Genomic DNA, 17,095 nt, shown 5'->3' with positions numbered 1-17,095 from the left:
AATCAGTGGTGGTAGGTATAACTTCAGTAGTTTTCGGGCATGCAGGACAGAGGCAATAGAAGATCAAAAGGCAGCTGTAAGCCTCCAACTGGCTCCACAATGAAAAGAACCTCATTTTGAATTTGCAAGGTGAAAGTGCTTTGCCTGGTGCCTGGTTAAGTCTATGAGTTGCTGTTGCCCTAATGGAGGTTAGTTTGGGAATTTGTTAAAAGTTATGATAGTTGTAACTTGTAGCCATGTGTACGTAAATTTTAACCTGTGTAAATTTATGAAGTCTTTCAATTAGTTTAATGTAAAGCCTCAAGAACTAGTGGTCTGATTCCTGAATTTATAGCCGCATCTCAAACATAACACTTAAAATTAAAGGTTATGACAGTTGTTTAAAGTTTCCCTCTGGGATTTTTAAATAACTCCACTTTACCAACTGCATCAGTCATAACAGGGCCTCAGAACAGGCACTAGGTCCCCTTATTTTACCTTCATTCTTTCATGGGCATCACTGACAAGATCAGCAATTGTTCCCCATCCCTAACTGCCCTCAAACTGAGGGGCTTTCTAGGCTACTTCAGAGGGCAGTTAAGAGCCAACCACATTGTTGTGGGTCTAGAGTCACATGTAGGCCAAACTGAGTAAGGATGGCAGATTTCCTTTAGAGCATTAGTGAATGAGATTTTTACAAATCAACAATGGTTTCACAGTCACTATGACTGAGACTAGCTTTACATTTCAGATTTTATTAAGTGAATTTAAATTCCATCAGCTACTATGGTGGGATTTGAATCTATGCTTTCAAGGCATTGACCCAGGGCCTTTGAATTGATAGTTCAGTGATATTACCATTATGCCACCATCACCCAGCAATAGTAGTGGCCTTAACATTTGCATAAAGTGGTATTGCCTGTTTCAGGTGATGATACTGCACACTGACATTTTGGTCTTTAACAATATGGTGGGAGCGCGAGGCACCCACTTCCAGTTCATAACGCGTGTGTGCTTCCCACCTCCCAAGTTGGAGGCTGTGTAGTGCTCAAGTGGGCACTCCTTTGCCAACTTTCTAGGCCACCATTTACAAAACCAGAAAGCAAAACTCAGAATTCTGTACTTGCCTGCACAAGTCTTTCCCTTCCAAATAAGCGTGGGTCCCCATTCACTCCAGTAACTTTTCCTTGCGTACATGTCATTCATTCGGGATCTTAAACGAAAGAAATAGCACTTCGCAAGATCAACACTTGGCAAAGTAAATGGATGGCTTCGAAACTCTTCCCCCTGCAATGAAGAACAATATCTGAGAGCGACAAGGTCGTCAAGGTAACAGAATCAAAAGTTAAAGCATTTTTTACACCATTTTTGTGCCAATCTTTCTCCCCTCTTTCCACGCCTGACACTCGCTTACCAAAGTGAATCTCCTATGGAGACCCTAGAGTCTTTGGGGTTCTCTCTCAAGGTGGTTAAACGAGGCGCTACAAGGACACTCTGAAGGCTTCACGTAAGAGTTTTGATATTAGCTTTGAGTCCTGGGAGAAGCTCGCCCAGGACCGCTGCACCTGGTGCACCCGAACAAAACGCAGTGCGGCCTCCTTCAAAAGCAGGTTCATGTCAGGGGCAGAGAGGAAATGCAAGCAGAGGAAATCCTTAGCAGCAATGCCTCCAAAACTCAATTATCTGTGGTATCCTACCTTATGTGCAGCAGAACCTTTGGGTCACAGAATGAACTTAACAGTCACCTGCATACCCACTGGAACCCTACCAAACACTGCAGATGACGAACATAGTCACCATCACCTCCGAGGGCAAACAGAAGAAGATTGAGGATCTTAAGTACTGGGATTTGACAGGTGCCAATCACCCTTTGCTACCTTTGTAGATTGACAATTATTTATGTCCAAGCTTTTACAGTGAATATTAATAAGTTATTGGTGGTGGCATAGTGGTAATGTCACTGACTAATGTCATGGGGACATGGGTTCAAATCTCACCATGGCAGCTGCTGGAATTTAAATTCACTTAATAAAATATTGATTTGAAAGTTAGGCTTGAGATAAAATTATAGTCGGTTGCAGTAAAAATCTATCTAGTTCACTAATGCCCTAACGGGAGAGAAATCTGCCATCCTTACCCGATCTGGCCTACATGTGACTCCAGACCCACAGCAATGCGGTTGACTCTTAACTGCCCTCTGAAATGACCTAGCAAGCCGCTCGGTTCAAGGTCAATCAGAGATGGGCAGCAAATGCTGGCCTTGTCATTAAAAAAAAGGCATTTGAACACAGGATGAAGGTACCTGATAGCTGAGGCCTATCAAGTTCCCATTTAGCTGCCATACGGATGCACCTTTAAGCAGTGTTTAGAAAAATGACCAGGATTATGGAAGGAATCCTGATTGACCCTTCCCCCTCCCCCCCCCCCACCTCTCACTGAGGCCAATTGTATCTCCATTACCATCACCTTGACAAGCTCAGGACAGATCCGGAGCTTCAAGTACCGATGCACCACTTCTTGAAGCATGGCTGGACCAGATAGTGAAAACAATGCCAATCCTCAGCCCACGAGTCCCACCCACAAACTTTAATGAGTCATGAGCTGGGAATGTGAAAATCCTGTGATATCTGCTCCTCACCTACACCTACCCCAGAGTTCCCTGTAGAGATATATAAAATTATGGACTAACAGGAGAGAATAACAGTCATGAAATAATTGAGAATTTCAGACGTTGCCATAATATAAATAGCAGAAGTAAAGTGCCTGTGGGTCGCCTTCAAACATCTTGATTAAATTGCAATCCTTATAATGGTTTTTAGATTTTGTAATTCTTCACCCCCCCGCTCCTGGCCTGTTATGCAGTGAATCAGAAAAGGTTCTATTGTGTAACATTCAGCTCAGACAGCAGTCATTGTCCCTGCGCTGGTGGTACTGTAAGACAAGTAATATAATTCAAGTCACCTATTATATGAAGCTCCTGAATTTCAGTTCCATTCACATCAATGGAAATGAAAATCAGGAGCGATACATAGCAGATGGTTGAATTGACTTCATTCGTTGTACTCTCCCGTTCAAAATCAAAATTAACCTTATTCATCTAGAAACGATTATTGAGGCATAAGAGATATTCAACCCCAGGAATTCTAGCACAGTAAGAGACCATTCAACTCTTCTTGTCTACAATGAATTTAAGCTGCTCTCAGGGGCTGAATTTACACATCTAACTTTTTTTTATTTGAGTGTGTGTTAGACTTCCTCCTCATCCCCATTTGTATGCTTCTTTAGGGAATCATGCAGGGAATAATTATCTTGCAGTGAGGAAGTATTATACATTAAGGGCCTGCTCGTTTATTAACACTATGTTTTATCCTAAATCTTAAAATTGTGAAGAAAGGAGTTTCATGTAAATGCATCAACGGAAAATTAAGTCCTATTTCCTGTTTAATGAGATAGCTTCTGAATCAAAAGCACAATGATTAGATCTCAGTCAGTCATGTGGAGTAAGACTTATTCATTTCGATTTAAAATGTGTCTGATTTCAACTTATCTCACTTTGTTCTATTTCGTGACTCCAGCTCCTATTGTTTAAGTGATTTGGTATCATTTATTTTTATTGTAGCTCATACTCCTAAAGGCTCCTTTATTTTTACATCTGCTTCATGTGATCCTGACTTGCCAACATTTTCCATGCCCAACAAAAACATTCTACATTTATATAACACCTTTAACATGCAGGAACTCACCATGGCTCCTTAGAGGGCACCTTCCAAACCCATGACCACTACCATCTTGAAGGACAAGGGCAGCAGGTACATGGGAACACCACCACCGGTAAGTTCCGCTCCAAACCACTCACCATCCTGACTTGGGTCACTGGGTCAAAATCCTGGAACTCCTCCCTGACAACACTGTGGGTGTACCTTTCCTTTATTCATTCAAAGGACGTGGGCTTTACTGGCTAGGCCAGCATTTATTCCCCATCCCTAATTGCTCTTGAGAAGGTGGTGGTGAGCTGCCTTCTTGAACTGCTGCAGTCCATGTGGTGTAGGTACACCCACAGTACTGTTAGGGAGGGAGTTCCAGGGTTTTGACCTACACCACATGGACTGCAGTGGTTCAAAAAGGCAATTCACCACCACCTTCTCAAGGGCAATTAGGGATGAGCAATAATTGCTGGCTTAGCCAGTGACACCCTCATTCCTTTAATGAATAAAAAAACACATCCCAAGACACTTCATAGGAGCATTATTAGACACAATTTTGACACGGAGCCACATAAAGAGATATTGGGAAGAGGGGACCAAAAAACCTGGACAAAAAGAAGGCTTTAAGGGGTGAGAAAGGATGTACAGAAGTTTAGGAACAGAATTCCAGAACTTAGAGCCTAGGCAGCTGAATGCATGGCCAGGAGTGGAAGTTCACTTAAAATCAAGTGAGCATGAGGCCAAAATTATAAGAGCACAGAGACCATGAAAAGTTGAAGGATTGGAGGAGGTCAGTGAGATAGGGAGGAGGGTGGAGCCAAAGGTGGATTTGAACACATGGAAAAAAATTTTAGAATCAAGGTAGAAATGAGCTCAGAGCACAAAGGCCTGCAGTATGTAATGCACAAACCTGCCAGTCTGAATCCATGTTGCTTTTCCATCCCATCTCGTATTGAAGCCACTCTGGTTTCTGATTTTTTGGCACATCCCAGGTTAATGAAACTTCCTCTTTTGCAGTAAGTCTAGCACTCAGGTTTTGTGGTGGACTCAGTTTAACTGAAATCATTAGATTTTGCACTAAATTAGAATATTCATAAAATGTAACCTTCACAAAGATTGCACTGTGGAACACAGAATACACCCTACAAAGGGGGTGGACTTCACTTATCTCAAGCTAATCCTCCATATAAAATGTTTTCTCTAAAGTTTAATTAGCTAGTAGATCCATAGTGCTGGCCATTTTAAAATTAACTCTTGGCATATGGCACATCACCAGAAGGCCAGAATTTATTGCCTACCTCATTGTGCCCTTGGGAATGTGGCATGAGCCACCGTCTTGAACAGTTGCCACCCATGTGGTGAAGGTGCTCCCACAGTGTTGTTACAGAGGGAGATCCAAGACTTTTAGCCCGTGGCAATGAAGGAACTGTCAATATATATCAAAGTTGGGATGACCTGTGACTTGAAGGAGAACTTGGAGGTGGTAGTGTTTCCATGCACTTGTTGGCCTTGTTTATCTGGGTGGCAGATGTTTTAGGTTTGGGAGGAGCTCTTGAAGAACCTTGGTGCTTTGCTGCAGAAAATCCTGTGAGTCACACACTCTACAGTAGGTTGTGCCAGTGGTGGATGGAATGGATGTTCAAAGTTGATCAAATAGACTGCTTTGTTCAGATGGTGTCATACCACACAGCTCGTGGGGCTCAACAAACTCTAGATGCACTGGTTAAACCAGATACTTGTTACTGATCCACCACACATTAGAATGAAAGCACTGGCAAGATTGGGCACCTGCCCATTTGGCTGATCAATAGCTCAAAACCATCATGTGCATCAACAACACTTACGCTGTGAGCCATCATTACACAGAAAGGAGCTGACTGGCCCCACATCATTCCTGAATTAACAACTGTACTGAGCATGTGGAATTCACTGATCAAACGCAGAAAGGTGAAATCTGTACTTTCGAGTACAATAGTCATAATATGGAGCTGAAGCTTTGTTCCCCCCCAACTTCACCAAGCTCCCTATCTCAGCTCCATTGCATAGGGGAGGCAACTGGCTGGTGCTCCATAACTCCCACATGAGGAAAGGGCAATTGGTCCTGGGCTGCTACGGTGACCACAGCACTGGCAGAAACCTGAGAGTCAAACCAAGCCAAAATCTTTGTCAGAGAGATGCATAGATTGCCAAGAAGAAAGGCTGGCAAGAGGTGATGGAATTAGTCCCTGGTATTCATATCCTCTTTGAGAAAAAACAATTATCTAGTGTAAGTAGGACAAGTGGCAGATGCACTGAAAATTTTATGTTTAATAATTCACATTAAGAACAAGGGTTACCTTGTGCAGGGATTGCTAAAACAATGAGTGCCACAGAACTTTCCTGTCAAAATGTGAGCAATAGGCTACTGGTCTCTTGTTCAGCATATAATCTTTCCTTTCTTTTTATTCTGACATGGGAGGTGAGCATTGCTGGCAAGGCCAGCATTTGTTGCCCATCCCTAATTGTTCTAGTCTCCTGTAACCTCTCTGTATTCACTCCGGATATAGTGCTTTGGTATAAATGGGATTAACAATGTAGACTTTAGCCTCTTTTCGCTTGGTTTTCTTGCAGTGGTACTTACTTTTGTTTTAAGAAAGTGAACAATGATTGCTGCTACAAATTCACTTTGAGTTGGCAGGACACATAATAATATCCAAATTCCACCCAACTCCTACCAACAAACATTGACAGCAGTGTGTACCAACTACAAGATGCACTGCAGCAACTCACCAAGGCTCCTTAGACTTGTGCTAGCGCTAGAACGGTTAAATCAAAAGAATATTTTGACATATTAGGAGACTGAAGTTAAGACATAATCATATTATTCAAGGGGAAATTAGGTAAACTCTTGAAGTAGAAAGATATAATGGAATGTCGAGGGAGAGAGCACAGAAATGTTAGCAGTCAAGGAACATTGCAACAGCAGCCTGAACAGCTTCCTACTGCATTGAAAGTTTTATTACCATACTTATTCGGAGTTTGTGCTCCTAACTTCTCTCCTGTACTAAGAAGTAGAAATTCAGAAAGACAAAAAAAAAACAAAGTAGGAAAAGAAGAGAGTCTCTGAATACAACAGAGCCGGAACCATTGATGTTGTACAGTACAGAAGGAGACCATTCAACGTATCTGGTTTATGCTGGCTCAGTGCTCAAGCAATGGTCTGTTGTAGGCACATCCCTCACCCTCCTGTCCGATTAAGTGTCCTCTGCCACCAAACATGCCAAGGTGGAGGCACAAGATTCCACCGATAGTCTAAAAAATAGAGCCTGGCCTTTCAGGAGTGAAATTAGGAAACACTTTTTCATACAAAGGATGGCAGAAATTTGGACCTCTCTTCAGCAAACAGCAACTGATGCTAGATCAATTAATAACTTTACAACTATGGCTGATAGATTTTTGTTAACCAAAGGTATTAAGGAATATGGGGCAAAGGCCCCATATTCATAGTAATGATGTTGTTCGTAGATCAGCCATGATTTAATTGAATGGTGGAACATGTTCGAGGGGCTTTTTAAAAATTAATTTAAGAATGTGGGTGTCACTGGCTAGGCCAGCACTTATTGACCATCCCCAACTGCCCTTGAGAAGGTGACGGTGAGCCGCTTTCTTGAGCCGCTGCAGTCCCTGTTGTGTAGGGACACCCACGGTGCTGTTAGGAAGGGAGTTCCAAGATTTTGACCCAGCGACAGCGAAGAAACGGCGATATATTTCCAAGTTAGGGTGGTGAGTGGCTTGGAGGGGAATTTCCAGGTGGTGGTGTTTCCATCTGTCTGCTGCCCTTGTCCTTTTAGATGGTAATGGTTGTGGGTTTGGAAGGTGCTAAGGAGCCTTGGTGAGTTGCTGCAGTGCATCTTGCAGTTGGTACACACTGCTGCCAATGTTTGTCAGTGGTGGAGAGAGTGAATGTTTGTGGATGTGATGCCAATCAGTGGGCTGCTTTGTCCTGGATGGTGTCAAGCTTCTTGAGTGTTGTTGGAACTGCACTCATCCATGCAAGCGGAGGGTATTCCATCACACTCCTGACTTGTGCCTTGTAGATAGTAGACATGCTTTGGGAATCAGGAGGTGAGTTAATTGCCACAGGATTCCTAGCGTCTGACCTGCTCTTGAAGCCTCAGTAGTTATATGGCTAGTCCAGTTCAGCTTCTGGTCAATGGTAACCCCCAGGATGTAGATAGTGGGGGACTCAGCGATAGTAATGCCATTGAATGTCAAGGGGAAATGGTTAGATTCTTTCTTGTTGGAGATGGTCATTGCCTGGCACTTGTGTGGTGTGAATGTTACTTGCCACTTCTCAGCCCAAGCCTGTATATTATCCAGGCCTTACTGCATTTGAACATGGGCTGCTTCAGTATCTGAGGAGTTGCGAATGGTGCTGAACATTGTGAAATCATCAGCGAAAATCCCCACTTCTGATCTTATGATGGAAGGAAGGTCATTGATGAAGCAGCTGAAGGTGGTTGGGCCAGGACAGTACTCAAGGAACTCCTGCAGTCATGTCCTGGAACTGAGATGATTGACCTGCAACAACCACAACTATCTTCCTTTGTGCTAGGTGTGACTCCAACCAGCAGAGAGTTTCCCCCTGATTCCCATTGACACCCGTTTTGCTAGGGCTCCTTGATGCCACACTCAGTAAAAAGCTCCCTTGATATCAAGGGCAGCCATTCTCACTTCACCTCTGGAGTTCAGCTCTTTTGTCTGTGCTTGAACCAAAGCTGTAATGAGGTCAGGAGCTGAGTGAGCCTGGCGAAACCCAAACTGAGCGTCAGTGAGCAGGTTACTGCTAAGCAAGTGCCGATTGCTGGCACTGTTGATGACCCCTCCCATCACTTCAGTGATGATCAAGAGTAGACTGATGGGGCGGTAATTATTGGGTTGGATTTTTCCTTTCTTTTTGTGTACAGGGCATACCTGGATAATTTTCCACATTGCTGAGTAGATGCCTGTGTTGTAGCTGCACTGGAACAGCTTGGCTAGGGGTGTGGAAATTTCTGGAGTGCAAGTCTTCAGTACTATTGCCAGAATATTATCAAGGCCCATAGCCTTTGCAGTTACCAGTACCTTTAGCCCTTCCTTGATATCACGTGGAATGAATTGAATTGGCTGAAGGTTGGCATCTGTGATGCTGGAGACCTTTGGAGGAGGCCGAAATGAATCATATTCGGCACTTCTGGCTGAAGATTGTTGCGAATACTTCAGCCTTATCTTTTGCACTGATGAGCTGGGCTGCCCAATCATTGACGATGGGGATATTTGTGGAGCCTCCTCCTCCAGTGAGTTGTTTAACTGTCCATCACCATTCACGTCTGGATGTGGCAGGACTGCAAAGCTTAGATCTGATCCATTGGTTGTGGAATCGCATAGCTCTGTCCACCACATGCTGCTTTTCCTGTTTGGCATGCAAGTCGTCCTGGGTTATAGCTTCACCAAGTTGACGCCTCATTTTGAGGTATGTCTGCTGCTGCAGGAGGGCATCTCCTGCACTCGTCATTGAACCAATGTTGATCCCCAGGCTTGGTGGTAATTGTAGAGTGGGGGCCATGAGGTTACTGATTATGGTTGAATACAATTCTGCTGCTGCTGATGGCCCACAGTGCCTCATGGTTACCCAGTCTTGAGCTGCTAGATCTGTTCGAAATCTATCCCATTTAGCATTGTGGGAGTGCCACACAACACGATGGAGGGTATCCTCAATGTGAAGATGGGACTTCATCTCCACAAGGGCTGTGCAGTGGCCACTCTTAGCGATACTGTCATGGACAGATGCATCTGCGACAGGCAGGTTGGTGAGGATGTGGTCAAGCATGGTTTTCCCTCTTGTTGGTTCCCTCACCACTTGCCGCAGACCCAGATAAAAAGCTATATCCTTTAGGAGTTGGCTAGCCTGGTCTGTAGTGGTACTACTGAGCCACGTTTGGTGATGGACATTGAAATCCCCCACCCAGAGTACATTCTGTGCCCTTGCCACCCTCGGTGCTTCCTCCAAGTGGCATTCAACATGGAAGAGCACTGATTCATCAGCTGAGGGAGGGCAGTATGTAATAATAAGCAGGAGGTTTCCTTGCCCATGTTTGACCTGATGCCATGAGACTTCATGGGGTCCGGAGTCAATGTTGAGGACTCCCAGGGCAACTCCCTCCTGATTGTATACCACTGGGTCGCCACCTCTGCTGGGTCTATCCTGCCGGTGGGACAGGGCATATCCAGGGATGGTGATGGTGGTGACTGGGTCATGATCTGTAAGGTATGATTCTGTGAGCTTGACTAGTCTTTGAGACAGCTGTCCCAATTTTGGCACAAGTGTCCAGATGTTAGTCTGGAGGACTTTGCAGTGTCGACAGGGCTGGGTTTGCTGTTGTCATCCCGGGTGCCTAGGTTTCATTTCTTTTTATTGACTTTGTAGCTAAATGGCCTATTCCACTTACTCCAAGCATGGCTACCTATTGGGTCAACACTATCAGTAATTTTATCTAACTGAGCGAAGAAAGCGAGAGGAAAAGATATACTGATATGGGCAAGTACCAGATATTGCACTAGGCAACTAACGTGCAGTGGTCTGCAGAAGCACAGGGTGACAGTTGATGAAAGCATAATGCCGGGTGCTAGCTGAACATTAGATGTGTTTGGTTCCATGGGATGGTACCAGGTGAACACAATGCAGCATGCTTGAGAAGCCTAAGGTAGAACCCTTGGAAAGGGAGAGGGCACTATACAAAGTGTCAGGTGAGGAAAAGTTATCACAATACAAGGGAAGATAGATGGAGCTCAAGGAGAGATTCTTTAGCATGGAGAGAGAAGGTAGGGTATAGAAGAGTGAAAACAGAGGATCTGATGAAGCCACAATGAATCAGGATAGGCTGTCAGGGCTATCTGACATCAGCTCAATCAACAATATGATTCAAAAGGAAAGGAAAAGGAAATCAGCAGAATAGTCTTGGGAGAATGATGATGTAAAACAACTGAGCACCACAATGTAAGAAGAAGTGCACTCATTTCAGGATATATGTTTGTTTTAAGCATAGACATGTATTCCTCTTAGACTTTAATTACCCCTTTAAAGAATTTGTTTTAGGTGTTTACCTATGTTCCATAAACATTCGCAAGGGGCAGGAATTTCCCCCCGTTTGGGGGAAAGTTGAAGTGCGGGCGCCCGGAGGCGCGCCTCCGATCGACACCCCCAATTGGGGACGTGCCGCCATTTTACGTGGGCGGGCCAATTAAAGCCTGCCCAGTGTGATGTCCACATGGAAGGGCTATGTGCTCCTTGTGTGGCGGGGTGGAATCCCTAAATCCGAGACTGCGCACTTTCGCACGTGCGCACAAAAGTGTGCACTCATCTCCCTGAGGCTAAGTGCTGCCTCTCAGGGAGATCAGCTCCACTGTCCAAATTATTAAAAATCCCTGGCATATCCCCTCATGCGACACTGTCACATGAGTTGGCACATGTCCATAACTTTTTAAACAACTTTAAAACCTTAAGGGTGGACAGGCAGGTCCATTAATTAGTTCAATGACTCTGTCAATGGCCTCAATTGGCCATTGACAGGTCGGCGGGCGCACAGCTGATTTTCCTGAGCCCCCGCCTTCCTGAAAATTTAAATGGGGCGTGGTGACACTGGGAGTTCCACCCGACATCACCACACGTCATTTTACGCGTCGGGGAGGAGGCCCTGCCCCCCCACTCGCCGACGGGAAAATCCTGCCCATGGCCTTCGGTATTATTAATAAACACATATTTGTTACCAACAAAAGAAATAATAGCCATGAAAGGAGTAGCTGCTCCATCAAGCCTACCCCATGCTTAAGATGAATGCAGAACATAATAAGATACTTCTGACCTGTTCCCCATCCATCACCTCCCCTCCACCCTGCAGCAATATCTCTTCTCGGAGAGGCAATAAACTAGGAGACAAAAAATACACTGTCAGTGAATGGAGTTACTGACTGTGAAGAGTAATGGCCATACCATTTTCCACAATCATGAGTCCATGTGGCTCCACTACTGTGAAATTGTTGGAATCAATGACATACACATAGAGCCAGTGGCTTTCGCAAAATTTTGAATCCTCAGTCAAGTGGCAGCCAAAATTGAGACTCCGGTTCTCTAAGTATTTGTCGCATTGCTTCATGTGCAGGGCAGTTTTCGAGAGCCTGAAAGACAGCATTTAATAGTTTAGTTCAATGAGAAACCAAGTTAAATGCTCACAGGAAATAGGATTGATGGTCTTTTCTTACATCTAATCAGTGAGTCTATAACTTAATTGAAAAGAGTTTTACATGAACATGTTAGTCAGTACATTAAAAGCTGTACAAAGCAGAATCTCAACCATTATGCTTAGCCTAAAGTTCCCAATTAATTTTTAATTAAAAATGAAAGACTTATGTAGTGCCTTGTATAACCTCAGGACATCCTGGAGCTCCTTACAATCAATGACATACTTTTGAGGTGTAGTAGGAAATACGGAAGCCAACTTATGCACAGCAGGCTCCCCAGACAACAATGAGATATTGACCAGGTAATCTGTTTCAGCAATGTTTGTTGAAAAATAAATATTGACCAGGATGCCAGGGAAAGTGCTGCCACTGTTCTTCAAAAGGTGCCATGGGATCTTTTGCATCCGCCTGAGAGGGCAGGTAGATCCTCGGCTCAACATCTCATTCGAAAGATGCCCCCTCTGACAGTGCAGCACTCCCTCAGTACTACAGTAGAGTGTCAGCCTGGACTATGCGAAAGAGAAAAGAAATAGTGACTTTTCAAGATGTCTCAAAGTGCTTTAAAGCCAATGAAGTACTTCTGAAGTGTAGTCACTGTTGTAGGAAAAATGGCAGTAATGTGTACACAGCAAACTCCCACAAACAGCAAGGTGACAATGACCAGATAATCTGTTTCCGTGAGGTTGATGGAGGGATAAATATTAGTCAGGAGTCCAGCTAGAACTCTCCTGCTCTTCTTCTAAATAGTGCCATGGAAAATATTTTACATGTACCAGAGCTGGGAGATGGAGCCTCAATTTAACATCTCATGTGAAAGACAGGATGCTTGAGCATCTGAGTGGGAATTCAGCTCTCAACCTCACGTCTCTGAGGCAAGAGTGCTACAATTGAGAAAACATAACGTAATACGGGAAGTATTGCTATGACTGATAACGCACAGTTGTATCATAACTCTTCGTCATTCAGTTCCTCTGTTTGGTATTCCTCCCCAAGCAGTAAGCATTCTAAAAAAAAAGGGTGGAATTTTATGGCCCAGCTGCGGCTGTTGTGGGGCTGGAAAATATGGCGAGACATTCAAAAGATCGTTGACTTCAGTGGGACCGGAAGATCCACCGGCAGGAGGGGTCCGTAAAATTCTGCCCAAGAAGGGTAAACCTTCATGGCCCCATTTCTGGCATGGGGCGTCACTAGATTGGAGCGAGGGGGAGAGGGGCTGTAACACAATGGGGTCAATTCATGTGAAGCTGTGACTCAAAGTCCCAGACTGGGATGGGGCCACAGTGATGGGCCAGCTTGTGAAATGATACTTATATTTGAAAATAAGGTATTTTCAATTAAAATGGAAACACGATGAGCAATATCACAAATTACAAGGCAAAGGGACTTACACCCACCTTCACTCTTTGAAATTGAATTATTCTTGATCCCAGCCAGTAGATCCAATATTTTAACTCAATCCAAAAGTAATGATGACCATAGACTTCTTCAGCATATAGTCATGTTCTCTCAGAATCAAGGAATTTTATAGAATGGGAGAAGGTCACTTGGCTCATCTTGCCTGTACCAACTCTGAAAGCCCCACCTCCACTCCCTGATGTTACGACAAATGAGGATGTAAGAAATAAGAGCAGGAGTAGGCCACTTGACCCTTCGAGCCTGCTACACAAATTCAGCAAGATCATGGCTGATATTTTATCTGAACTCCCACACTATCTACATATCATTTAATTCTTTTAGTATCCAAAAGTCTATTGAATTCTGTCTTAAATATACTCAACAACCGAGCATCCACAGCTCTTAGGGTAGAAGATTCCAATGTTCCACAACCCTTTGAATGAAGAAATTTTTCCTCATCTGAGTCCCAAATGTCCAACCACTTATTCCAAGACTGCGACCCCAAGTTCGAGATTCCTCAGCCAGGAAAAACATTTTCTCAGCACCTACCCTGATGAGCCCCTTAAAAATGTTTTGTGTTTCAATTGGATCACCTCTCATTAGTCTAAACTCCAGCCAATGTAGGCCCAGCCTCCAAATACCTCTTTAAGTCCACTTTATCAATTTGCTTACTGTCACCCAAAAAAAATATGAGTCCTTGAATACAACTTACGTGTAATAAATTTCATAATTGCTGTCTTGTGCCTGAATGCAGTTTAGATTACCGTTGTCATAATAGGTACAGTTCAAATCGGACGTGTTTGTATTTTGGTTTATCAACATATGTGGTCCTGTACAACAGAATGAAACTAAAGAAGATTAGGCAAGTGTATCAGAAGTATAATGAAGTATACAACATTTGACTGGGAACTCCTAAACTGCACTAGAATTCTTAGGTAGCCAATCAGTAAATTTGATAGGGAACTCAGGATAAATCGCTTCACCCAGAGAAGGGTTAGGAGTAACAAGGGGTAATTTGAAGTGATAGCATAGCTATATTTAAGGGGAAGTTAGAAAAGTGCATGATGGAGAAATAAGTCGAAGGGTATGCATTTTTTAGTCTTTCATGGGATGTGAGCGTCATTGGCAATGCCAACATTGGTCGCCCATTCCTAATTGCCCTTGAAAAGGTGGTGGTGAGCCACTTTCCTGAACCTGCAGTCCATCTGATTTGACATTCCCGTAGCAGTTTGATACAACTAAGTAGCTCGCTAGACCATTTTAGAGGGCAGTTAAGAGTCAACTGCATTGTTTGAGCCTCGAGACACACGTAGGCCAGAACAGACAAGGACGGTAGATTTCCTTCCCTAAAGAACATCAGTGAACCAGATGGGTTTTTACGGCAATTGATGATAGCTTCATGGTCACCATTACTGTGACTAGCTTTATATTCCAGATTTATTAATTAGTTGAATTTAAATTCAACCGGCTGCCACCAGAGGCTCAAGTGTATGATAAACATCAGCCTAGACCTGCTGGGCTGAATGGCCTGATTCTGTGTAGCAAATTCTACAAAATTCAATCTTGCTTTCATAATCTCAAAAACCTCAAAGAAAAGTGCCCAAGTACCACTCTCTGACAGCACTCCTTCATGAAAGTAACTTTGGAAAGCCACTACAGGGCAATTGATTTAACCTTCATGCTGATTACACATTAGAAATGATAATTCAGTACAAAATTAATAGCCACTTGGCCAACTGTAGGTTAATTAAGGAAAGTCAGCATGGATTTATTAAGAGCAAATTGTGCTTAACTAACTCGCTGGAGTTTTCTGATGAGGACCAGAGAGGGTTGATAAGGGCAAAGCTGTTCATGTTGTGTACATGGACTTCCAACAGGCATCTAATAAATTACCACACAACAGACATGTGAGCAAAGTTAGAGATTACAGAATAAAAGGAAACTAGCAACAAGAATACAGAATTGGCTGAGTGACAGGAAACAGAGGGGGTCATGATAAACAGTTGTTCTTTGGATTGGAGGTGGTTTGTAGTGGAGTTCCCCAGGTGTCAGTGTTAGGACCTCTGCCCTTCCTGATATATATTAACAAGCTAAACCTTGGTGTACAGGGGACAATTTCAAAATTTGCAGCTGATGTGAAACTTGGAAGTATTGTGAACCATGAGGAGGATAGTGTAGAACTTCAAAAGGACATCGACAGATTGATAGAAGTGGCAGAGAAAATTTCATGCCAAGAAGTGTGAAGTGATTCATGTTGGTAGGAAGAATGTGTAAAGACAGCAGAAAAGGAAGGGTACAATTCTAAATGTGGTACAGGAGCAAAGGGACCTGGATGTATATTTGCATAAATCATTGAACGTGGCAGAACAGGTTGAGAGTGTGGTTAATAAAACAAATGACATCCTGGACTTCATCAATAGGGACGTAGAGTACATAAATAAGGACGTTATGTTAAACCTGTATAAAATACTGGTTCAGTGTCAGCTGGAGTATTGCGGCAGTTCTGTGTGCTGCACTTTAGGAAGGATGTGAGGGAAATGGAGACAGTGCAGAAAAGATTCATGAGAATAGTTCCAGGGATGTGGAACTTCAGGTACATAGAAAGATTGAAAAAGTTGGGACTGTTCTCCTTGGAGATGAGAAGGCTGAGAGGGGGTTTTATAGAGGTGTACAAAACCACAAGGGATCTGGACAGAGTAGATAGGGAGAAACTGTTCCCATTGGTCGAAGGATCAAGAACCAGAGGGGACAGATTTAAGGTAATGGGCAAAAGAAGCAATGGCGGCATGAGGAGAAAGTTGTTCACGTAGTAAATGGTTAGGATCTGGAATTCACTGCCTAAGAGTTTGGTGGAGACAAATTCAACAGAGGCTTTCAAAAGGCATTGGATCATTATCTGAAAAGGAAAGATTTGCAGCACTATGGGGAAAAGGGAGGGGAGTGGTACTAGATGATTTGCTCTTTCAGAGGGCCATCACAGACAAAATGGGGTGAGTGGTCTCCACTGTACTGTAACCTTTCTATGATTCTAATTTGTCTCCAGATTTTTCATTCCCTTTCACACCTTCTGGGGAAACCTCCTGGGTTTGGTACCAATGCCTCTCCCTGGATGGTGATACAAATTAAAAACTTAAATTAGAGTACAAAAGTAAAGACGCTCTGCTTAATCAATATAAATTGATGGTCAGGCCTCATCTGGAGTACCATATTCAGTTCTGGCCATCATATGTTTGGAAGGATATTGAAAGGGGAGCATTATTAATTACTGTTAAATGCACGATAACAGGCAGGAAAAGACTCCCTATTCTAACCAGCCTTTCCCACACTAATGCGATGCTTTGTGCATCCCGATACACGTACTGCCTGTTCCAACAGAAATATTGTTTCCCAAAGGAGATAAAAAATCAGAAACAAATCCAAAAAAAAAACCTCCTCTCAGAACACCTCAGGTGATTGAAACTAGCCCAGGAGAGCACTCTGGTGCTGATTAACATCATGCGGTATTTCCCTTATATGCTACGGGTTCTTCACCTCAGTCAGAAGCAGGCCTAGCACTCACATGAAGGGATTTAATGAATTGGTGTTTGCTACATCAGACAGCAGCCTGCTCCACGAGCACCACTATTATCTCAGAAAAGAACCATGTCCGAACATCCAATTTAAATCTTGCCATGAAAGTATGATCATTTTCATAATATTTTTCTAGTTTATTGTGAAGTAGGTTGAAGTGGGTAAGTACAGTTGGGTCTGTGTTTGATTTA

At 43.5% G+C, this 17,095-nt stretch overlaps 1 protein-coding gene across 1 annotated transcript in view; it reads right to left on the bottom strand.

The window, feature by feature from the left end:
- Positions 1-17,095, bottom strand: part of LOC121284464 (cytokine receptor common subunit gamma-like) — a 46,097-nt gene that overhangs the window by 20,259 nt on the left and 8,743 nt on the right. The window contains exons 4-7 of the mRNA XM_041199960.1: positions 14,047-14,164; positions 11,692-11,876; positions 4,594-4,739; positions 1,107-1,266 (exon numbers count right to left, since the gene is read on the bottom strand). Of these exons, the coding sequence (XP_041055894.1) occupies positions 1,107-1,266; positions 4,594-4,739; positions 11,692-11,876; positions 14,047-14,164 (609 nt within the window). The remainder of the gene's footprint in view (positions 1-1,106; positions 1,267-4,593; positions 4,740-11,691; positions 11,877-14,046; positions 14,165-17,095) is intronic.

The sequence above is a fragment of the Carcharodon carcharias genome, chromosome 11 (genome assembly GCF_017639515.1).
Source record: "Carcharodon carcharias isolate sCarCar2 chromosome 11, sCarCar2.pri, whole genome shotgun sequence".
Lineage (NCBI taxonomy): Eukaryota > Metazoa > Chordata > Chondrichthyes > Lamniformes > Lamnidae > Carcharodon > Carcharodon carcharias.
Note: the sequence above shows the minus strand (reverse complement) of the source record. Positions and strands in the feature narration are given on the sequence as shown.